The 25,173-nt window shown below is 31.6% G+C and overlaps 2 protein-coding genes across 7 annotated transcripts in view; one reads left to right on the top strand and one right to left on the bottom strand.

Annotated features, from left to right (window-relative positions):
- Positions 1 to 21,094, bottom strand: part of LOC124952571 (RING-box protein 2) — a 31,129-nt gene extending 10,035 nt beyond the window's left edge. Inside the window, exons 1-2 of one of the 2 annotated variants that reach the window (XM_047502641.1) lie at positions 20,987 to 21,094; positions 20,513 to 20,720 (exon numbers count right to left, since the gene is read on the bottom strand). In XM_047502641.1, the coding sequence (XP_047358597.1) occupies positions 20,513 to 20,666 (154 nt within the window). In that variant the 5' untranslated portion in view covers positions 20,667 to 20,720; positions 20,987 to 21,094. Of the gene's footprint in view, positions 1 to 20,512; positions 20,913 to 20,986 lie in introns of those variants that run through there. The other variant, XM_047502640.1, reaches the window with a different exon arrangement.
- Positions 155 to 19,838, top strand: LOC124952569 (facilitated trehalose transporter Tret1-like). 5 transcript variants are annotated; one of them, XM_047502636.1, is made up of 8 exons: positions 155 to 1,299; positions 4,770 to 4,809; positions 9,835 to 10,320; positions 14,355 to 14,483; positions 16,079 to 16,202; positions 17,194 to 17,367; positions 17,445 to 17,821; positions 17,917 to 19,838. In XM_047502636.1, exons 2-8 carry the CDS (start codon positions 4,777 to 4,779, stop codon positions 18,496 to 18,498), a joined length of 1,905 nt encoding a protein of 634 aa, XP_047358592.1. In that variant the 5' UTR covers positions 155 to 1,299; positions 4,770 to 4,776; the 3' UTR covers positions 18,499 to 19,838. The 5 variants fall into 5 exon arrangements, with proteins under 5 accessions (XP_047358592.1, XP_047358590.1, XP_047358591.1 ...); XM_047502634.1 differs by lacking the exon at positions 4,770 to 4,809; XM_047502635.1 differs by lacking the exon at positions 155 to 1,299 and having other exon boundaries at positions 4,705 to 4,809.
- Positions 21,095 to 25,173: the final 4,079 nt, after the last annotated feature.

Raw genomic sequence — 25,173 nt, 5'->3', positions numbered from 1 at the left:
TCCAATCCGCGGGTAATTCACGCGACTCCCAACGTCGGGTCGTCGTGGCTCGCTTCTATCCCCACCATACGGTCAGGAACGCGCCCCAAGAAAAGAAGTGGGCGGTGCTTGCGTCTGCAACGGCGTCTATATAAAAGAGACAAACCCCCCGATCTGATTAGCAAACCTTCCAAAAACATACGAGTAATAACACGTGCATAGTATCCTTTCATCGGTGTGACCACCGCGATAAATATATACAATAAATTATTAATCGTATTTGATTATCGAGACGTACTTTGAATTTCGCGCCGAAATAAATTCTTCATTGAGTTTCATTGAAGAAAATAATCTTAAGGAGTAAGAAAGTAGAAGATAGAGTAGATGGAATATTGACTTTTTACGATTCCAGAAAGAAAAAATTCAAAAGAAATAGTAGTGAAAAGAAGGATAGAGAAAATTAAGACAAGAATAGACATAACTATAGCAGCTGGTCGAGAGGAGTGCAGGCAGCAGTAAAATATAGAGGAAGCAATCGCCGTAAGGCGACTATAACGAACGGTGGTAGTGGCGGTGCTGGTGGTTGTGGTGGTGGTAAAGCGAGGTAGTTACCACAGTATAGGCGCCACGAGGCGTCATTTAGACTTTAGACGTTCCTGGTATCGCATCACGAGGGTTGAACAGTAACGTACCAAACAACATATCACAATATAGACCATCGTCAAGAAATTTCTGATTCAACTGTGATTAGAGACACTTTGATTATAATAAAGAAGAAAGTGGGATCGATAGAAGGAGGATAACAACAGTTACAGTAATCGGTAGCTAGCGGATAATAATTTTTTGTTGTCATAACAAAGCCACGTGTATTGAGTATGCGCACGCTCTGTCGTAACAAAATTGAAAGATAGAAAGCAGACAAATGCAGTTACATCCTGGACCGATAGGGGCATTTTGGTAGTTACTGCGCAAGTACCATCCCCTTTTATATATCTCATCTATTACGTGTAGCATCTACCACTGACAGATACAAGGAGAACTTCGATATTGGTTCTGTTTCATTGAGAAATCACACGATATTACGATCTAAAGAGAGAGAGAGAGAAAGAGAAAGAGAGAGTGAGGACAACGACGAATACTACTACACGTTCACCGATACTTGTAATTGATTGAATACTACAACGACGGTGCATGGTGACAGATAGCCGTTTGAAAAACAGAGCCGGCATTACAACGCAAAACATGATGCCGTCTAGCACGCAGAGAAGACAAATCATGCAACCATGGCCCCTGTGCCTAGTGCCCTTCGCAAAAACGAAGGTAAGCGAAGCTTACTTTACCCTACACACGATGTCCTTTCTCTTTTTTCATCTTTTTTTTTTATTTTTTTTTAAATTTCTTTTTATTTCTCCATAATGCTTCATTTCTCGCTTCATTTCTAAACATTCTTTCTTTTATCATTGAATTTATTTATAAAAAATCATTTTATTTTCCATGCGGTCAGTATACGTTTTTCTCATATATACACCTGGCTTTCTTGTTTTGTTCTTGTTCATTCTTCCTTTATCCTTGATCGGTTCACGGCTGCCGCTAACGTTCCATCTTCGTTCCTCTTTCTCCTTCTCTAAGCTTCTGGAAAGTTCCATGATATGCGGCCACTGACACAACAACGGCGATCGTGTTCTCAGCCTCGAGTCCGCAACATAAGTTTTATTTTTTTACCTTTCTTACTGATATACATGCAAACACATTGTCCTTTGGATTTCTTTAATTTTTCTTTATTTTTCCTTTCGAATATTTTGCAGCGCATAAATATTGCGCTTCTTTTATTTTATTGATCTCGTTCCTCGGATAGATACATTGATGGTATTACATATCCAATCTTCCTTTCCGTAATGACGATATATTTACTAACGCGTTTCAAACAAATTCTGACAAATATACACGAATTATCCTCGTTGACGCGTCGTCGAATTATCGATAAGATGGATGATTACTAACGTAAATGTATGTCAGACAGAGAAAGAGAGTGGCTCGTACACTCTCTTTCTCTCTCTCTATCTGTCTCTCTCTCTCCCTCTCTCTCTCTCCCTCTCTCTCTCTCCCTCTCTCTCTCTCTCTCTCTCTCTCTATCTGTCTCTCTCTCTCCCTCTCTCTCTCTCTTTCTTTCTTTCCATTTTCTTTTGTACGATTGTCTTATCGTAGATTATATTTTTACGAGAATCGAGCTAAACCGAGCCGAGCCGAATCGTACCGAACCAAGCGTTTGTTATACAACGTGTGACGTACATTCAAACAACTAAAATCATTTTACCTTTCATGACGATTTACATTCTTTTTTCCTTTATTTTTCCTTACTCTTGAAATTCACGATACGGCATGTTCGATAAAATGCGCGTACTTCTCTTCGATGTACTTCGTCTCTTTCCTCTTTGTTCCCATTTCTCTTCAATAACTCGTCACGCTCATTTACGAGCTTATATACGTAACGTGTGCGCATGACAAATATCGATTCTTTTTGAAAGATGCGATGCAATGCGCATGCGCGCGCGAAGCAACCTTTGCTTTCAAAACGAAAAACCCGCTATTAGCTCGCGCCGAGAAGATATCCGCTCTACCTTTTCCCTCCTCTTTTTTCGCAACGACCTCTAGCGTCATTTTTGAAACTACGAACTAGTTCGACCGCGCGAAAATTTGACACGTGCATTTTTTACATTTTTTGGTTTTCTTCTTCATTTATTTATTTTGTTATTTTTTAGTTACGTTAACTTAACAAAATTAGTCGTTTTACGTACTTTTTCCGAGATCATAATAATCTTTCTTTGATTAGCAGGTGTTTAGCAGGTGTATGGGAAAGAGAAGACGATATTGTATCTGAAAATTTCGTACATATGTACCTTTTTGATGTACGAACGAAGAAGTTCGTTCGAGAAGAAGTATCACTTTTGTACTTCGCTGAATCTTTTGATCCTTTTCTCTCGTTTCCTGTTGCTGTTATTAATCATACGTCTTGTTTGTATTTTTGATTAAAAAAGAAAAACAAAAAAAAAACAAAAAAAAATCATTTTTACTAATACGTTAATTATTCGAACGTTTGTAATTTCGACTTGTAGAAGATGTAAGAAATATGATCTTAATGTGTTTATCATATAAAAAAAGATTAATTCCTACGGACAAATTTGGCAAATGCTTTAAGCATAATTATATTAACAATTAACTTCGAAGTTTGAAGATGATCTTACAGAAGACTGTCTGCGGCAGACTCGTCGTTCACAACTCCTATCGCAAGTTTCATTTTTTCGAAAAGAAAGAGGCAAAACATACATGTAACACTCAAGAAAAATTTAATAAACATTATTGTGTGTGATTGTTATCATTAGCTTTATCGATATCTCTTCGGACCTATTTCCACAATTTTATATCTACTATTTTTTTTTCTTTTTCTATAACGACGGTAGGTAGCAGAAAGGGAACATTCATCGCATGCGAGAATGAAATTCACAAACTTAAAAACATCAATCATTACCTGTCACATTCATACTTTAATTAATTATAAATCTTTTTCATTTAACAATTCGTGGCGTGCTTTCTTTTATCTATTTGCAGCGATCGTTTCTTTAGCTTTATTTGCTTATGTTTTTGTTTTGTATTGCATATCGATTAACGATTACATCACCTTAAAAAACATGCAAGTTCGAAAGGTTAGAAGATCTTTGCCTGTAAACTTTCAAAATAGTATACAAAATTTTTTATTTATCGTTATTTGTACAACTTTCTTTTTCTTATCTTGTCAATCACAAAATTCATTGACACATTTTTCCATAAATACACACATTCACTCTTTTAGACGTTAATTATATCATAGATCATTGTAATATCGTTGCGCCTGGAACTAGTTGTACACATTTGCTCGCTTGTACAACGGGTTGCCTAACATTGGAATTGATGTGAGTCGCCTTTTGAAGTCACATTTTAGTGAGAATGCAGAAAAGTTATTGGCAGATCCGCACAATACCGGTTTCATCTGTTTCTCTTCTATTTTTAATGAAAAACAAAAAAGAAACAAAAAAGACAAAAATAAAAAAGAAGAACGGAAGAAGGGAAAGAACACAAAGAAAAAGCAATACAATAGGTTACGAAGTTATCTGATCTTTTAACACGTTTGTTTCCCCGAGAAAGAACTTATCGTTGAATACATATGTATACGACTTGTTAAGCTTCAACATAATAAATCAAAGCCCGATGCATTGGTAGACAGATGCAAATAATGATCGTCCGTGCCGTAACTTAAATTACTATACAAATAGGTCTTAAGTCATTTCGTTCAGCCCCCGATTAGTTAGCTTCCAAAGAATCATAAATGGCTGCAATTTTCAATATTCCAAATACGTAGAGTAAAACTTGAGACTAGTTCGCACATCTTCTACGCGTCTGAATCGTGAAGTTCAAACAGCATCTCTCAGTCAGATCGTGACAACCGTTAGACACAGATAGACTTTTCGAATATCAAAGAATCAGTTCTATCATCTAACAACGAATCGGCTATAAGAGTCTATTATACACGTACTCGTGTATATATTCCAAGAATCATTTCTATCATCTGAACAACGAATCGAATATATAAATATATTAAATACGCATCCGTGTAATATATATATATATATATATATATATATATATATATAAATATATAAATATCAAGCTATTTTTTAAAGTAATTTTAAAAAATTATACTCGAAAATGAGTTCAGTGCAACCAACTCATGACTACGTTGACTGTCATGGACGCAGCGCTAAAATGCTTCAAGAGCCGCAAACATCTACGCCGCTGGTACGTCATCAATTGTGCTCTAATGTCTAAATCAAGTTACCCTGCTTCTTCAACGCATAGAAATCCGCCCAAGTAGTTTGTTGTCCTGCTGCGATAGTAAAAGAAAAAAAAAAAAGAAAAAAAAAAAAAGAAAAAGAAAACGAACAAAGAAAAAAAGAAAAAAAAAGAAAATAGAAGACAAAAAAAAGTCGTTTTATATTTCGCGTTGATATCAATGACGATGTGAAATATAAAAATATATTAATGGAAGGATTCAAGAGGGAAGATATTTATAAAAGAGATGTCATATTATCGGAGATTAGGGTGTCTCGGACGGAAAAGATCTATCTTTCTCTCTCTCTCTCTCTCTCTCTCTCTCTCTCTCTCTCTCTCTCTCTCTCTCTCTCTCTCTCTCTCTCTCTCTCTCTCTCTCTCTCTCTCTTTCTCTCTCTCTCTCTCTTTCTCTCTCTGATGAAAAAATAAATAAATAAATAAAATTTCTCTCTTTGATGAAAAAATAAATAAATAAATAAAAAATTAAGAGAACATTTTGTCTGAGTACATTGCCGCGTGCCACACATTATTAGAGAGATAGCTTTCGATGCACACCCTGCAATTTGCCTTTTCGTCCTTTTATTTACCCTGCTTTCTTATTTCATTCATTCGTTCATTCGTTCGTTTGTTGGTTTTTTTTCTTCTTCTTTTTCGAATGATTTACCTTGATGGAATATCGTTAAGAAAAGCACAACTATATTATTGTCGCTATTTTCCTGGCTACAAAACAGAGATTTCTTTTCGACAATTTTTATGTTAACTACAAATTCTTAACGAAATATGTTTCTGTAAAAAAAAAATGTCACGTGTATCCCAAGTTCTAAACTAAATTGCATGCTAAAAAGATTTAATAAAGACATAGTGTATTAGATATTCTTCGAATGAATTAATTACAATTCACGAACCGCAATTTACAAATGAGTTGATAATTCATCGTTACTACTAAGTGCATCATGTTTCTACATGTCAATAGTTTTAAAGGTGTTTTATCCATTTCCAGTAACGCAATATACATTAATTCATATTTGATAATCAATCAGACACACATTTTTTAATAACACTTGTATTTACATATATATTACATCGCGTAATATATATATGACGCATTATTAATACGTCACGTATTATAATTAGATATTTTCGTTCAATTATTTGTACAAATTTGTTTGATATTTCCAATTTTTTTTATAGAGATATGAGTTAATATAAATTTATTACTTTAAATGCGCAATTTTTAAAATATAAATCATTTTGGAGAAATGTCACTTTTCTTGTCAACAATCTTTTACTAAGTATACATTGAAATAGATTGGATGATATATGCACGTAGATAAATGTCAACTTTTGAAAATTACATTTTCATTAAAAAATAAAAATATCAAAGAGAGAGAGAGAGAGAGAGAGAGAGAGAGAGAGAGAATCAGAACAATCTTATTCGTATAGAATATCATCATGCTTTGTAGCACGTGCTAGTGCTTCATTACGCGTGCCAAGAACATGGAATAAAAGTGAAATCGTTATAAGATCGTTTCATGAGCATATGGCCCGTCTTTTCATCTCTATTATGAACACTCAACAAAGATAGATCGTAAATCTAATGACAAAAATAGGAAAACAACAAGTCTCGCTCATTTCCTTTGCGTGAAACAATACGTATAGAATGAATCGTTGTAGTGGGAGTAAGATATCCAACAATACCAGTTATCTGATTTACGACGATACTTTTCTATGACGTGCTTGATCATACCGTTTTCTCGTACTTATTCGATTTCACGGAATATTGGACGAGGATAGATCGCATTAGCACCGCCGCTCGTTTCTCGTGACAAATAGACAATAATGGATTTCTCGTTTCCTCTATATTAATATATTAACACATATATATGATAATTCACATGATTCATCTTGATCGCATTTGTTCCTGAAGATGAACTTTTTTCTCGAAATTATTTCGGATTATTCATATGTTATCGAAAATCTTTATGTATATATGTACACACACACACACACAAAATGAAAATATATATGTATGTAAATATTACTGTATCAACATGAAAGTCGATGTATTACATATTTACAGATTTTACAACCGATTTATGAATTTCTACCGTCAGCCGAGATAAATAGATAGTTTGTTCTCCAACTTGCCTATCAAGTTCGATATTTATTTAGAAAGTCCTCCGTGAAATATATATATATATACATATATATATATATATATATATATATTTATATATATATATATATATATTTATATATATTTCTATATAATACACGTTCAGCTGATGTAATGTTTTTCCACGTTTTACAGTTGCAAGAAACGCGCGAGTTTCAAATCTCGATAGATGATGTATCGATTATCAATTGATTCGCGTAAATACGAATATTTTTCAACCGAATGAAAACTTCAATGTATTGCATCGTATACGCAGTTAACACGAATTTTTTCTTTATCACGTGTAATTTGATCAACGTACGGTTCACATAGTGAACTTCGCTGATACCACCATTGACATAACATTGACGCTACTACTGAAAGAAGTTCGACAACAGATGATCAAATATAAGAAATCGCTTCCTACGCATATATGATAACAAAAAAATATGAATAAACATATGAAGTGAAATATTTTTAGAAGATATTATAGAGCGATTAAATTTTTACGAATTTTAAATAGCAAACAAAAATTCATTTCGAATTACTACGTATCATATGTTTACAAAGAAATTTCTCAATATTTAAATTCACATTAATCAATTATTACATAGATGATATACTAAATATTCCGTATAGTACTACTGAATTAATCCGGAAATCGTTGTTGAACTATTTAATAGATGATTAAATCATAGAATATTTTTATTATTAAAACGTCGTAAACCATTGAACGAATATTTCATAAACTCACTGTAAATCATTGAATTATTTTATTCTACGTATTATTACAAAACTATTTTCGAATTCGTAAAATTATTTTCATTTTACTTATCATTTTAATTGACTTATAATACTTAATGTCAATGCTATGTCAATGTTGGTATCAGGAAATAAGAAAAGAAAAAAAATGTATAGAAAAAAAAAATTAATTTTACGACGATAAGAACTTCAATAGTTAATTATTAATCGAAAATGATGATTAAATAATTAATTTTCCATATTTACGAAATAACTGCGTTTATATAAGATCTTTTTCTTATTTCTATTCGCATAGTACAAGAAGTTCGATCATAAAAGTCTACAATATCGTATACGAAAAAAATTATATCTTTCTTTCGTAATACAGACTCGTTGTTATATATTCTATAGTATAATCGATCGAATAAATGGACCGATACAAGCAATCATATTGGTATTCATATCTCATTACTTTCGAAAAATCTAACAAGAAGTAAACACAATCGTGGCAAATCACGTGATCGCTTCGCTCCTCTCTGCGTGATGGACAGCGTCCAGAATTTTCATAAAAGATCCATAGCGCAGTATATAGCCCTAATATACGCATAAGAGACAAAAAAGTTTAACGAAAACAATTCGCAAGAGTAAAAGATTCAAAGTTTAGTCACAAAGTTCATCAAAGGTTATCAATAGCCGGGCTAAAAGTCATCTAATCTTACAGTAAGCATTGCGGCTCGATTCTTTGCCCATTACTTTTCGTCATTGCCTTCGTTGATAGTGGACATGAACTTATTTCTCCCACTTTGTTTTCCTTTCCTTCTTTCTCTTCTTCTCTGGCTCTTTTTCCCTCCTTACAATAGAATTCTTGATAAACGTCTACCATATAAATACTGGAACATTGGCGTTTCATCCCCTCAACAAAGTGACCACTGTGCTACAGTGTGTTACTGTGTTATTGTGAACATCCAAATTCGAACGATCCTTTTTTCTCTATTTTCTTTTTTTCTTTTCTTTCGCGTTTGCACTTCAACGTTCGAACAAGAAGTTTATCCGTTGGTCTATCGAAGTTCCTCGTGTAATAACAAATGCGAGAAGAAAGATACCCTTTCGAAAGTTGAATTATTCAAGAAGAAAACTTTTTTCGATAAGTGTTTTAAAGCAATTGGTCTTCCTTTTCTGGAAAGGAACACTTAGGGAAACGTTATAAAGGTACTTCATGTCATTTTTATTATTACGTTTTCGTCGTATTAATTTTCCTTTTTTATTTATTTTTTTTATCTTTTCATCAAATTTAATCTTTGCGATCGCGAGATTTGTTCTTTTTCGTTTGACTCGTACTTCTTAAAATTTTTTTCCATTCTCCTCCATTGTACAATTTTACGTAAATCTGTTTACGTCATATACCGATAGTGTGAGTTTATCGCAAAATAAAACAGTTCAAGTCCAGTACCATCCAGTTTGGTCTATTTCTTCTGGATCTTTCCAGTTTCAACTATAGCGATATAAAAATCATAACTCATTCATTCTCAATGCGTATTAGATCAATGAAATTAGCTTAATTAGCTAATATTCGTCCTAAGGATACGTAATAAAAATGAGAGAAGGTAGATCTGAAAGACGTAACAATGATATTACGTGACGCATCAATTATTGATTACAAAATGAGATGAAGATTGACGATTATAAAATTTATAAATTGTTGTAACCAATCCTGCAAAAAGAAGCATGATTTCCCTTACATTTTTATCGTTAGAAAAACAATATAAAAAAATTGTTAAAAATCATACAAATATATAGGAACATTATATAATAATATATAATCATAAATTATATAATCATACAAATATAAAGGAAATTATTATGTTCCTTATAATTATAAACAATTTTTTTTAGCATCCTCTACTATCATGATACATGGCACGAATTTATTAATTTTCTGCATAAATTTGATTCAACGTAAATTTAGATTGTCATTCAAAATCTTTAGATATCTCATTGTGTGAGAAACATGCTGCTGTTATCACGTATTCTCATTTAAAAAATTATATCATTTATAAAATCATTTAATTCAAAATCGATAATATTTTTTCTTTCAGGAGCGCAACGTTTCGCCCAATTATTATACGAGGGTCCCGTCGATCGCGAGATCTTCGACAACGAGTTCGGGTATAACATTGGATTGTGCCTCGAATGCGACTCTCGCAACAAACGCAAGTCCTTTCAACAGCCAAACAGCCCTTCTCGTCGAGAAAAAACAATCACTAAGCGGTAGCAACAGCTTGTCAGCAAATCGTTATTATGTCGAAAATCTAAAAAACAATCATCAGCTTTTCAACAATCAGCAATCGCAGAAAACTCTTCCTGGGCCAAGGATCTATGATCCTTTAGACAAAGGTCTCGACGCCGATTATAAACAGATCGATCCATTGTTGGCTAAGGATCCCCACGAGCCTACGATAAAAGGACTGATGACTACTACTCAGGAAGAGAAAGATAAAGATGGGACGCTGGAAGTGGAGCGTCTACCACCATCACAATTTCAAAAGGATCAAGAACTGTCATCGAAACGTTTCATCAAACAGGTAAGTGTGTATTATTATTATTATTATTATTAATTATTAATATATGTGTATATATTTCGTTTAAACTGTTAATCGGGAATATCTGATATTGGCAAAAAGCTTTGGATAAATTAATGTATCGTAAAAAAGTATAAATGTCTAATAGTAGTCTTATCTATTCTTTTTAATCGGAATGAAAAAGAAATGATTTATTTATTCTTTTATCGTGAGAGAAGTTCAATATTTATGACGAGTGTAACACATTATCCCAGCTAATGTGTTAATGTTCTACTTTATCGTCGATTTCTCCTTCACAAGATAACAAACTTTTGGATACATTTCATATGAAAAAAAAAAAAGAAAAAGAAAAGAAAAGAAAATTACGAAAGAGATGAATCGAGTTCAACGTATCCTTGGAAACAAAGTAATCGATATCTGTATTCATTTGATATCTTTTATAATTCTTTTCGAGATAAAAGTACAGAGAATTTGTTCGTTAAAACATGATTGTCTGAGAACATTGTCGATAGAAGAATTAAAAATGAAAATAATTGTAATAAATTACAATATTTACATGTATAAACTTCTAATGAAGATATTAATGAAACAAAAGAGAGATGTAAAAGAACAAGTGTTTATCGCACAATATCGTTATCTCAAAGGCTATATTCACGGTTATAAAATCGAAAAGAGTGGAATAATTTTTTTCAATCTCACATAAAATTTCTTTTGAAAATGAAATAAGAATAGAATGAATAAAAAAGAAATAATAAGGATCGGGCTACTAAGTTTCATAATAGGATTTTATTTAATCAAGATAAAGCTTTCTCATTACTAGAAACCTTCGCATGAGTATCTTTTTACGAGACCCGCACGCCGCAAATTACAGAAATAGGCCACTATGGAAACTATTTACTACGAATGTTCGTTATGCAAAAGTAATTAATTCGATAATTAATTAATAAATTCGAAAGATTTCTCACATTTTGTATTTTATGACCAAAATCTAAAATTAATTTCTTTGAACGATATAAATGTTTATATACGAAAACATATGTGTTTGCAAATTAAAATATTGATAACGATTAACTGATTAATGTATATTAATTTTCTTGCTCCGGCGCACTTGTGAAATAATGTGTCGTATTTGACGTTGACACTGATGTATAGAGCGCTTACGAATTACGATGTTCGATACGTTATTCGTATTTGAGCGTCAATTTTGCGATGGCATATATACGTACTCTACGTATTTAAGTGTCCATTCTTCAAGGATATATATATATATGCTATTCGAAACAAAAAGGTTAAAGATTATATGATTGATGATTGATGATTGATAATTAAAAATACTTGATCTTTTCAAATAATTTTTCTTTTAATACGTAGCAGAACAAACATAAAAAAGTTTCTAATTTCACAAAAAAAAAGAGAAAAAGAAAGAACTTTTACCACAAAATACCTACGGAAATGATCGCTAATCGAAAAGTTGATACCAATGAAATCTTAAGAAAAAAATCAAATACCTTTAAGTAGTACGAGCGTTTATGTGGTCCGCCATGGATACATACCATGCAGAAGAGAATCAGGGATTTTTACGCGTAATCAACATTTTATAGATAATAAATCTTAATTGATTGGAATAAGAAAAAAGAAAAAAAAAAAAAGAAAGAAAGCTTTTGAAAACAAAAAAATGTAAAACATTCCAAAGGCATTGAACTATACTAAGAACGTAGTTTCCATGGTTTTCGCGGTATGTTTATTGTCTTTGAAACTATATCCCATTAATCCTTTAGCGATCTCGTACTATTCACGTCAAAGTCTCAAGGATGGCTGCAATCCTTGATCCATTTTTTGATTCACTTACTAGATTCTCGCGATAGACCGACACGAGGTTGTTGCAAACGACAGGTCAATGAATACTGCTTAAATAAACAATTGAAGAAAAAAATGAATAAATACGAAAATATTATAAAAAATCTTTACCAATAAAAAAAAAAATATGACGTGAAACCGGATGAATGTAATTTTTTTTCTTTTTCAAACTCTCTTCTCTTTTATCTTAATTGTCTAATATTCGATCTCGATGTGTCTTAGATAATACATAAGAAAAAGAAAATGTATTAATAGAAAAAAAGAAACGGGTGCACTTAAAAAAGATGAGTCTTTAAAAAAGGGTGCACTTGTCTTCACACTCGCTATTCTAATCATCTAACTACAATTACTTCGTTGGGCCTTTGCACACGTGTCACGTTTATTCTTGCAATAACGAGATACTACAAAAGAGAGACAGCGCCTCCCGACAAACGACTTGTCATTTACAATACCTTGTGTTACGCTGCTAACCTTGCTTGAGTAATATGATGATTCCCAAGGTGTTCTTTTTTGCAGTACTTTTTTTTTTTTAATTTGAACACACCATACCCTAAATCATTGATATCCACTTATTTTTCTTGGACAATCGACGACGATTGAATGTGGTCGATTAAAAAGGAAAATAATAAAATAGAAAGAGAATGATATTATATCTTAGTTTTTTTCATAGTTTGACTTTTAGCATAAAATCAAAACTTAAAGTCCATTATTTCATTTCATATCATATCAAATCATAAAATTATCAAAAATAAAATAGATTTAAAAGATAAGATAGATTAAGAAAAATTCGAAATCATACAAAAAGATTTAATTTTATATTACAAGCGAAAGTTCGAAAATTCGAAAAAAACAACGTATCCCTGTTTTCGAAAGTATCTTTTAGATTATTTCACGTAATAAACTAGTTCCCCACTCTTGTATACGCGAAAGTTTTTCTGTCGGTAACTTTCCTTTAAAAGAATTACTACTACTATTATTGCTACTACTACTATACTAGTACTACTACTCTACTACTCTACTACTACTACTACTATTACTATTGATAAACTTCGAAAGAGAAAGAAGACAGGTTTATTGAAGAAGTATTCTAAAAGCAAAAAAAGTACATATGATTCTATTTTTGAAACAACAGAAAAGAATTTTATCTAAAATTGATAATCCTATGTTGAATATGATTCTAACAAATAAATCGAAATCGTGAACGAGCGTGCGTACAACTTGTTAGACTTCGCGAATGAAACACGACAGACCTTGCAGTGACTTACTGTAAAAGAGAAGGGATGGGCTGCCTCCCCCCCAAGAGAGCATATTGCCTCTATATAAACGAGGAGAACCACCCGGCAATCCACGAGTGTCAATAGCTTATATTATACCGTTGACACCGATAACTTCCGCTCGGATAGTAATTTTCTTGATTCTTTTGAATCGCCGACAAGCATATTCTTTCATTTCGAGTATTATCGGTTCTCGTTGCTGTTGCGGATTAGTGATCTTTTACCTTTTATCGTTTCGTTTTTTTTCTTCTTCTTACTATTATTACACTTTTTTTTTTTTTTTTGATATTATTATTATTATTATTATTACTATTACTATTACTATTATCGTTGTTGTTGTTCTTATTATTATAATTATTATTAGTATTGTTGTTGTTGTTATAATAATAATAATAATTATTATTATTAATAATAAGACGTATAAGAAGATACGAAAGTGTATTTAATACATCAACGTGTTCTACTTTCGATTGGATCAATTTAAAGACAGCGTAGAAGGAATTAAATACTTGTAACCATGAAAATTCTTATGCGAGCTGATACTCACGTGAATATAGAAGTGCCAGGAAACACGCCAGAACCGAAGGCCATTTTTACTCAGGTACGAGAAAAAAGAAGATGATAATGTTGAGAAAATAAATGTATCGTTTACAACATCCTTCGATTATATTATCGACGATATACACGAGGAAGTTACAAATTTAAAACGACTTAATTTCCTATGTGCTTGTCTTAATCGTTCCTAACAATTATAAGTGTTTACGATAATACTTCCAATGTAAAAAAAAATAATAGAAATGAAGGAAAAAGATAAGAAGAAGACAGAAACTTTAGTTTTAAATATGTGTCTGTGTGTGTACCTGTGAACGACTTTTTAAATAAAATATTTTTTTTGTGTTTTTAAAGATATTGGCAGCTTTAACACTGTCATTGGGTTCCCTTGTTGTTGGATATTCGACTTCCTACACCTCGCCAGCCCTTGTTTCTATGCAAAGCAATGAGACCGAGATGACTTTTGAAGTTACTAAACAAATGGTGAGTAATAATGTTTATGTATTACATGTTAATATCATTGGATTATCAAATACCTACATGTATGTAGATTAAATGATGAACAATGAATGCAGCAATGATCGTAACTTATATATTTAGTCATCGTTTTATGAGAGAAAACTCTTTGAAAACGTTTTAAAATTAAAAATTACATTACCAAGGGTTTAGATAAAAAAAGAAAATCACATCATATGGGAAAATATTTCTAAACATACGTGCTCCGATAAGTAACTTGTAATATCGAATATATATTTTATTTAAATATGTACATTAAGACATGATCCTACTTTCATGAGCGTCATATGTTCAAGGTTCTCAAATACGTATTCAAGCACGTATGTTTTCAAATATTCCCCTGATTATAACATTTTTTCTTCGATAATAATATTTCTTCGATTGGAAAATTTATAAAATTACATTTTATGAATTTTATTGTCAAATAATGATCACCATAATCAATTTTCTTTTAATTGTTCCAAAAAAAGAAATTAAACAAAAAATAAAATAAAAAATAAAAAGTCCGATTTCGTTACTAAAAGTCGATCGAGCCTAATAAATTTAGTTTTTTCATAAATTATCTCTTAATAAAAGTGAAATTGTTTGCGATACATTTAACGTAATCAACACTTGTGTTTACTGATATGGAATTGATTTAAATCGATTTATACCTAAACGATCTATATCAGACGAAACATGTGCAATCAGGAATCGTTCTAAATTCGAAATCGATGGTTAAGGTTGCAAGTAATATGTATTACAGAATCAATAAACGATTATCGTTTTTTTTTCGAGATTATTAACGAGATCTCACTTTCTTATGCTTTGAGAACCTTATAGAGAATTCCAAAAGGTATAATACGCATAACCTTCGATATTAGAAAGGTCAATAGATGATTAAAAATTTAACCTTAAGTGCGTCATTGGTGCGTGGTCAGGGGCGCGATGGCCTGATTACAATTCGATTGGTCGAACGAATGTTGAACCTCAGTGATGTCGAACCCGATTGGTCCAATCGATGGACACGCCGATCCCGAAGATGACTATTTGCAATGAACAACAATAACATAAGTTAACTTTTATGCTCATATCGTGCACAATTACAAATTGTTTCCACGTGTTCGCGATTATCGGTAGAAACAAATTACGACTTTAATAATTCTTATAAATTATTTTGTCTTCATTCGTATTCCGTACCCACTATCAAAAGCTTCGGTTTTTTTTTCGTTTCTTTATAACTATAACTAAGATTATATCCAAAAGAGAAAAAAGAACCAAATTGAATAGCAATTATTTGAATAGTAATAAATAATCTCAAGGGTTTCCCTCCTTGACCCCTCTCTTTCGGCTTCATTTAAATTCGAAGGACGATATAATGATTGATCCTATACTCTTCGTCATCTCACGTGCGTACGTGACTACTTTGACACGACAATATCTCACGCACGACTCTCTTACGTATGAAACAACGTGCATACTCACACAATAATGTGAATGACATTTACGACATAAATAATCAGTACTTGAATATATGTACACGTGAATATATGTAATTAATATTTGTAATCGATCTTTTTCAGGGTATGTGGATCGGATCGATCATGCCTCTGAGTGCACTTTTCGGAGGTATAGCTGGAGGTCCCTTCATCGAATATTTCGGAAGAAGAAATACTATTCTTGGAACTGCAGTGCCGTTTATCGTAGGTAAGCGTTTCGAATTGAAAACTCATTTTTTATATCTTTCGTTTTTCTTTTTATTGTTTGTTTTTCTTCCTTTTCTTTCTTTTTATTTAACCTGATTTCCGCACTCTGAACAAGATGTTTAAAGAAAACAAATATTCATGACGTTTATACATCGTCAGAAGCTCTGTCAATGATTAAAATTCGCACATTGATGAATTACTCTTTGCACATGTCGTGAATAATTAAATCGTTTCAGTTGATTTATAATTACCAAAAAAAATTAATGAACTACTTCTTAGAATTACTTGTTCGTCCTGCTTGATTAAATATTTATCTTGGAACTTAATTACATATTACTCAATACGTAATATCGTTTATAAACCTTGATACTTTCTCGCGATTTGTTGCCATGTCGCGATTGGTTGCGCTTACCCTTTCCTTTAAATTAAAATCGCAAATTAATTGTAATTATTCGAAGTTAAGTAATAAGTTGACGTAGAAAAGTTTTCTCGTTAGTCAATTCTTTATCTTTTCTATTTTTCTTTTCCTTTTTCATGAAAATTACGATTAAGATTAAGATTCACGTCCGGCTACTAAAACCTTGAAAGCATAGATCAAACAGTTCATTATATTTATAAGGATTCGAACGAGTTCTCGTTTATGTGTATATATAGTTGACATTATTATTCCCACGTGCAGACATATGCATAATAAATCTGTGAGTTATGCTCAGTGATATTGCACTTTAGTAAAGCAAACGGCATATTATTTCGAACCTTAGCATTATGTCCGTCCATCCGTTAAGCAAAAAATTTTTTGCTTTCTAACTGTTACCATACTTTATTACATTTTTATCCCCCCTTAACTGTATCCATGCATAAATACTATTTGTAAATGCAATACGACATTCATCGTGGCATTCGTCATGTAATAACTCGTTCGGTTTATTTCCACGCAAAATACATTATGTATAATAAATATTCTATTTCTCGTTTCTCGTTTCTCGTTTTAGCTTGGGTTCTCATCGGTTTGGCTCAAAATATTCCTATGATTCTAATTGGTCGAGCCATCTGTGGTTTTTGCGTAGGCATAACTTCTCTATCACTACCAGTTTATCTGGGTGAAACGATACAGCCTGAAGTTCGTGGTTCGTTAGGTTTGTTACCTACGGCCTTCGGTAACACCGGTAAGTTCTATTCCGAATAGCAATTAAAATAACGTGAAATAATAATCATCTTCAAATTATTCTAATTTTTGTTATAGGTATTCTAATGTGTTTCATAGCCGGTATGTATTTGAACTGGAGGTACCTTGCATTGCTAGGTAGTACCTTACCAATACCATTCCTCGTATTGATGTTCGCAATTCCGGAAACCCCGAGATGGTATATCTCAAAGGGTAAAACGAAAAGAGCACGCAAGTCTCTTCAATGGTTACGCGGTAAAAATGTAGATATCACCGAGGAGTTGACGACGATCGAAGAGTTGCATGTAGAAAGCGAAAGAGATATTCAGAATGGACTAACAGAATTACTCAAACCGAATCACCTCAAACCCATTTTGATCTCATTGGGTCTCATGTTCTTTCAACAGATGTCTGGTATCAACGCTGTTATCTTCTACACCGTTCAAATCTTCAAGGTTTGTATCTATCTGATCGTTTTCTCTTTTTCATCTATCACTTCGTTTATTCTAGAACCTTGAGATATATGTATTTTCTTTTTTCTTATACACAGGATGCTGGTAGCACAGTCGACGAAAACATCTCGACCATAATCGTTGGTATCGTAAACTTCTTATCGACTTTCATCGCTGCAGCGGTTATAGACAAGCTCGGTCGAAAAATGCTTCTATACATCAGTGGCGTTTCCATGGTTATTACACTCGTCAGCCTTGGCTCGTACTTCTATATGAATACAGGAGATACAGACGTATCTAACGTCGGATGGATACCATTGATCAGCCTGATCATTTACGTCATCGGTTTCTCCTTAGGATTTGGCCCTATTCCTTGGCTAATGATGGGTGAAATCTTACCAGCTAGAATCCGTGGTACGGCAGCTAGTATCGCAACGGCTTTCAACTGGACGTGTACCTTCGTAGTGACGAAAACTTATGAAGACTTCAAAGAATTGATCGGCGCATACGGAACCTTCTGGTTCTTCGGAATCATTTGCGCAATCGGTTTAATTTTCGTCAATGTATGGGTACCGGAAACGCGTGGCAGGTCACTCGAAGAAATCGAAAAGAGATTCGCAGGACCAGTAAGAAGAATGAGTGCTGTAGCTAACATGAAACCAACGCCAATGGCAGTTTAATTGTTTTTAAATTTCTTCTTTGTTTTATATCATTATTATTCCTTTTTTAATGATCAATCTAAAAAGAGTGAGATTGACAAACAACACGCGTAATAGTGATTCAAGCTTAAGCATGAAGTAAATGATCTTTGAATGTTTCTTCTTGAGATGAAGCGTGATTGCTCTCTCTCTCTCTCTCTCTCTCTCTCTCTCTCTCTCTCTCTCTCTCTCTCTCTCTCTCTCTCTCTCTCTCTCTCTCTCTCTCTCTCTCTCTCTCTCTTTCTCTTTTTGTATGAGTCTCTTCGCATTCTTCTTCGTTCTTCTTATAATTTCTCTTAATTAATTGTTGTCAATTAAATATGAGTAATCGAAGGAGTTGGTACTAAGTGTACGTCCTCCGACGAGCATTTTTTATTAATCATGATAAGATTAATTCTTAATCGTAATTCCGAAGATTTTTTCTCGTTGCTCGCAAACATGTTCATTAAGAAAATGAGCCATCTATTGATTTTCAAAAAGTCGTTTAGTTAAAAATTTGAAACATCCGGAAAGCGGCGTGAAGAAAATCTGCTGTTAACTAGGTATATAGTATTTGTTTTTATTACTTGATAGTGTTGCAAGGTCTACCTCAAGCTAGTAATTGTACTTTTTATTTAAAGATACTTAGTTAAATAAGTACTCATGGAAGGACGAATTGTCTCATTTTATGGCAATAAATTCTTAAATCAAATGATGTGTCCTTACGGTACTCCATTAATGTGAGTTACCAACTTTGTACATAGCTGTTAGCTTATATAAGCAAACATATGTATATAAGAATTAACATATAAAATAGAATTAAAGAAATAGGAAATATATCTTTAGTTTGTAAAAAAAAAGTTAATGAAATAGTAATTGGAATTAGTAATAATTAAAATACAAAAAATTAGTGCGGAACTGTTTGAAATGGAGTATCGATCTTATAAAAATTAAAATTTTAGCATAATTGTTACGTTACTATAAATGACGCAAGTTTATACATAATTATGAGTTTTAATACATTCATCTTTATAAGATGATCGGGTGCTTAATTTTTTAATTGTTTTAATGTACATTTATGACAATGTGAGTCCTAATTAAAGAGAATCTCATTCGAGTACAATACTATCATATCTAACAATCTTTTGCCATATGAACATTATGTAAAGGTCTTTGTATTTTATGAAAAACTTATACTTGCTAAAGTAACAATTACAAAATGATTGCTAATTATCATTTGCCATAACAAGAAGTAAATAAAAATGATTTTGATAATTTAATACTCATATTAAGTTTATACAAAATATTGAAACAATTAATACATAATGAAGTATACTTCTTTATACATTGAATCTTCTTTTCTAAGATTTTCCTTATAAAATATCTTCTTTGATCCTATAATATTCCCAAATATTATTCCAAATCATTAGGTAGAATTTAGTAAAAAAAACCTGTTACCGTAAACCTGTATTATTGTAAGTATATATATAAAACAATTTTTATTAAATATAATTATTATTAAATTGATTGAGCTATATTAAATTTATGATTTTGCTGTATTATTAAGATTTTGTTTATAAGATAATATCCAATAGTTCATACAAGTAATATTTATATAATTTATCTAATATAATTCTAGTTTACTTCTGACAAAATGGTAAAGTGATACTATATCATTTTCTATAAGAGAGTTAAATATTTTTCTAGCGACAGATAAAATAATCTTATTTTATATACACCATCAAATATATTTAGTAAATTTATTTCTTATGAAACTAATTTAAGATTAAAGTAAAGTAAATGATTAATGAGTGGTAAACCATTCTGTTTTCTTTAACCTGATTGTGATTTAAAATCATAAATGGATTTGTATAATCTTGTATTCTTATACACGAAAAAAAGAAAACTATAGAAGGAAATATAATTATTATTATAATAGTTATCAAGAAATTGTAAGTGATACTTTTTTAATATAATAATCTAAAGTGAAACAGGTTAAAGTTAAAATAACACTCACCCATAACCTGAACTCGACAAATAGCACATGTATCGCATTCGACGTCCCAACTCCACATAGCCACAGCATTCCATTTCTTCAAAGTAAATAGCTTGTCGGTTTTTAAATTATCACCATCACCACGATCTGTTACATCTTGATCTGTATCAGCCATGATAAATTTTTAGGTTAGAATCACACAACAGACAGTACCGCAGTCAAAGATGATCTGCAAACATTGATTCTTCGCTTATCATTCGACACAAATCACGTGATCCAAGAGGGCGCTCAATACAATATCGAATCTCATAACATATTAGAACGTATTAGATTGTTTCTTAAATCTTTTACTTTAAATTTAACCAACTAGAATGGAAATATTTAAATGCATTCTTATTTAAAAAATTATTTCTTAAAATAAAGTTATTTGAAAATATATCGATATTTAACACAAAAACAAATTAATTGCTGCAATTTTCTTTTCCGTTATCTTACTTTTTCCCACATTTTTAGGTTAAGGATAAATCCAAATGAATAACTCTATAGATTACATAACAACTAATGCTTCGCAATGTTGTTAAATTTGGTATAGCTGAAATATGATTAGAACGATTATTACAATACATTGAAAATGAATCGATGGCGTAACCGAAAGAAAATAGTTTCAACAATAATGACACTCGCTCCGATTGAATTTCCGTTATATTCAGCATCAGAGGCATATAACACAAAGTACAATTAAACACAATGTACAGTTTAATACTTATTATGTATAAGATTTCATTTGAATTCTCTATTAGTACTTTAGTATTAATGTTCGTCAAACACCATTCCACGATAAACGTCATCACCTACAGTATCTTCTTCATCGTTTGCATACTTTCACATTTCTTTCATTCGTATATATGTATGCGTACCTACGTACGTGCATATCTTTCAATTATAATCGTGAAGTTTACAAAAAAAAAAAAAAAAGAAAAGCTCAAATCCAAGTCCACAAAGAAATTTACCGGTATAGACTTACGAGCTTCGAAATTTATTAAATATATATTCTCATTTCATTTCGAAAATACGAATCGAAAGAAAGGTGGAACGCATTCAAAAAACAAGTTTGCCCCATCCGTCTTCTTCGAATTCTTATATATCGTGAAATTATTTCGAGTAGAAATAGACAAAGAACACGCGAAACCGATCTTCGTAACTCGACGTAATTTAAAAAAAAACATGTCGGATCAATTTTATCTTAGACAATACACTCATTTACCTTGAATTTCTCAATGACTGCACGTATCGTTAAAATGTCTTCTTTTACAATCGAATAGAATATTATTGTTTTCTTTTTCTTTTTTATGCAAAGAATTATTCATGAAAAGAATCCTTACATTCGCACGTTGTTCCAAGGAAATGAAAGAATTGAGATGACGATTGGAACAACGGTGACGATCACGATCATCAATCTTATGCAGTTCATCATGTGTCCGTACGAAAAAATACTAAAAGAAAATTAATTAATCTTTCTCATTTTATGACAATAAGAAATATTCGAATAATATGAAGACGTATCGTGATCGCAAAAGTAAAGGTTTCTTTTCATCTTTTTTCTTTTTTTCTTTTTTCTTTTTTTCTTTTTCTTTTCCTTTTTTTTCTCTTTTTTTTTTCTTTTTTTTTTTTTATGACTTATTACACACATACAGATATAGCATCGATTGAAATCACCCATGATCGCTTACATATGTATGTATGTATGATGTATGTATGTATGTATGTATGTATGTATGTATGTATGTATGTGTTTGTGTGTGTGTTTGTGTGTGTGTGTGCAAACACACACATACAATTGGCCTTTATCCACAGTAATTATTCACTATCTAGATACAAGCTTTAAATCAAGACTAATACATAAGAAAATAAGGGACAGCATCGTGCGATAACATTACGAAAAATCGTCGAATTTCTATAAACATTAGATTGTTTCATCTTTACGTCGAGTTTTATGTGTCGCATGGGCCTTCTCTCCCGATCACATCTTTTTTTGTCACAAACTCATTTCTGGTATGTGTACACACATAACATGCACGCACGCACGCACATGTACATTCGTAATATGTTCGATTAAAACTCTCGGATGCATACCAAATAACAGGAAAAGTGCATTTTACGTTCGTGTGGATGTAATTAATAGAAAGAGTATTTGTCTTTAACAAATACTTGAAAGTATGTCACTGTGTATACAATAAGTAGTACTCGCTGCTCTTTGTCTTGTTCTTTCTCACTCTCTCTCACTCTCTCATTCTCTCACTCTCTCTCTCTCTCTCTCTCTCTCTCTCTCTCTCGCTTTTTAAAGAAAATTTTTTCGCTTAAAATGAATCGAGGTAAAAAGCAAAAAGCTGCTTCTCTTACTTTGTTTTTCATACTATTCTATCCACTTTGTTACATTCGAAGATTATATGGATTTGTTCTATGCATTTTGCACATATGCATAAAAACGTTATAGAAGTCTTCGAACATATACACGTATGCGATAGACAACATCGCTTGAAGTATAACAAGTTAGATCCAGATAGAAGTCATAATCAGAGGAAGTTTATCTCGCCTTTCTATTTTGTTTTTTATTTTTTTTTCCTTTTTTCTTTTTCAAAAATTTTCAGTACTTTTTACGGATAAAGCGAAAATACGCCACGAGCACATTCGTTTTTTTCCAGTTTCTTTGTGTTCTTTTCTGTTTGTCTTTTTTATTTTGTTTTCTTTACGGGTAAAGTTTATAACGTTTCTCTAGACGAGGTGGTTGGACGCTGGTCGAATTTCGATCTTCTAGAAATTCGTTGTTGAATGCACAAAAAGTAAATTCGGAAACGTATAAAATACGTTTTTAAATACGCCACTTACGATAAAAAGTAGTATGTATGTATGTATATATCTATTTTCCGTTGCTTCCAGTTGAATCCCAATTAGTATGTACGGCAAGCCAAAGGTTAATGGTAAAACGAATGAATTTCAAAGCTGCAACGAACAAAACTGTAACTGTAGATATCTGTGACAATGATATCGAAGTATTCGTATTTTTTCTTCAAATAAATTATGTATCGTTCTTTTCGAATTTACGTCAAATAATTGGGAACTTAATTGTATTGAATTATGTGATGGTATTAACGAGATCATAAGGACTCGCGTTGAAACTGAAAGGGAATGGATTCTTTTGGCTTATGAGTGACAGGAAAAACAAGGGAAAGAATCTCATTTTCTTTTTTTTTTTTTTTTTTCTTTTTTTCTTTTTCTTTTTCCTATTCGAACGAAAATTATCTCAAATCTCACGTGTACTTTCTACTCTTACGATTTGAGCAATCACATATACTACAGGAAATATCTTTTACTAACAAATAATACTGGAAATAAAACAAAATAAAAAATATAGATATCTACTTGCGAAACAATATAATTCTGTCTATGATATAACATCTTTGGACCAACAAGAGTTTGGTATCAAATCGATACATAAAAGTCTTGCTTCGTTCTAACGATAAGTCTGTTTATCATTTTCATGATACTCGATTTCAATGAGTTCCATTTTTTGATCATTCTATTTGCCCGTTTAAACATATATTCTTTTGATCTATCCCTGAATACATCAGGGTATTATTTTTTACTTTAATACCAAGCAAAATTGCTTGCTATTAATTAGCTCGCAATATAATAATCCTTGATATTTTTTTTGCATTTCTTTTTTCATAACTAGTAAGTACGCATCCCTTTTCTATCTTTTTATTATTGTAAATCTACTGTACGTTATGAAGGCGTGTAATTTGCATTAAACATAGAATGTGGATTTACATTTTTAAAAGAATATCATTTTTCTATATCGATAACCATGATAGATAAAGGAAAAAATATTAATACGATAAGGATATGATTAAAAAATAAAAGATAGATTTTTAGGCGTGATTTTTAACGCCTATCGTAATGTGTCCAACATTGTAAAGTTATTTGTAAACGATATTATATTAGACAGATAGAGAAGAGAGATAATTAGTTTTAAAAGGGGCTATATAAAATAAGAAAAAATCACTTACTACATATTTTACTAATTTTTTTCTTTTTTTTTTTTTTGTTCACAAGCTTATGCACGCACGCACGCGTTCTTTAATTTTTTAATATATGTATGTATATACGTAAATACAAACACATATATGCGTATATATGTGTGCATTTATTTTTCATTTTTTTCCGTTCTTTATTTCATTTGCTTTTATTGTATAGATTTTTCATTCTTTTTTTCATAGTTTTTTTTTTTTTTAACTTTTATCCACATCTTTTAGATACACACCCAAATAAAGTTACATGAAAAAAGAAAAAAGAAGAAATGAAGAAGAACTAATTACAAAGTAAAAAGTTATAAGAGGAAAAAGAAAATTAAAGAAAAAAAGAAGGAGAGAAGAAAACAAAACATGCGTAGAGACTAGGGGAAGGAGCCAATTATCGACATATCAGTCGATGCTCAATTATAGGAGCTTCGTTTCTATTCTTTGTAATATTCCTTTTTTGAGTATCGAATATATCTGCATATGTCCCATGCAAATTCTTATTTTACCATGAATAATTCTATAAATTTGAATAATTCTGTGTGAACTCATATTTTAGAAATAATCATGAAAAATCCTTTTGGTTTTTTTGTCTTTCCTCTAGAA

The sequence above is a fragment of the Vespa velutina genome, chromosome 10 (genome assembly GCF_912470025.1).
Source record: "Vespa velutina chromosome 10, iVesVel2.1, whole genome shotgun sequence".
Lineage (NCBI taxonomy): Eukaryota > Metazoa > Arthropoda > Insecta > Hymenoptera > Vespidae > Vespa > Vespa velutina.
Note: the sequence above shows the minus strand (reverse complement) of the source record. Positions and strands in the feature narration are given on the sequence as shown.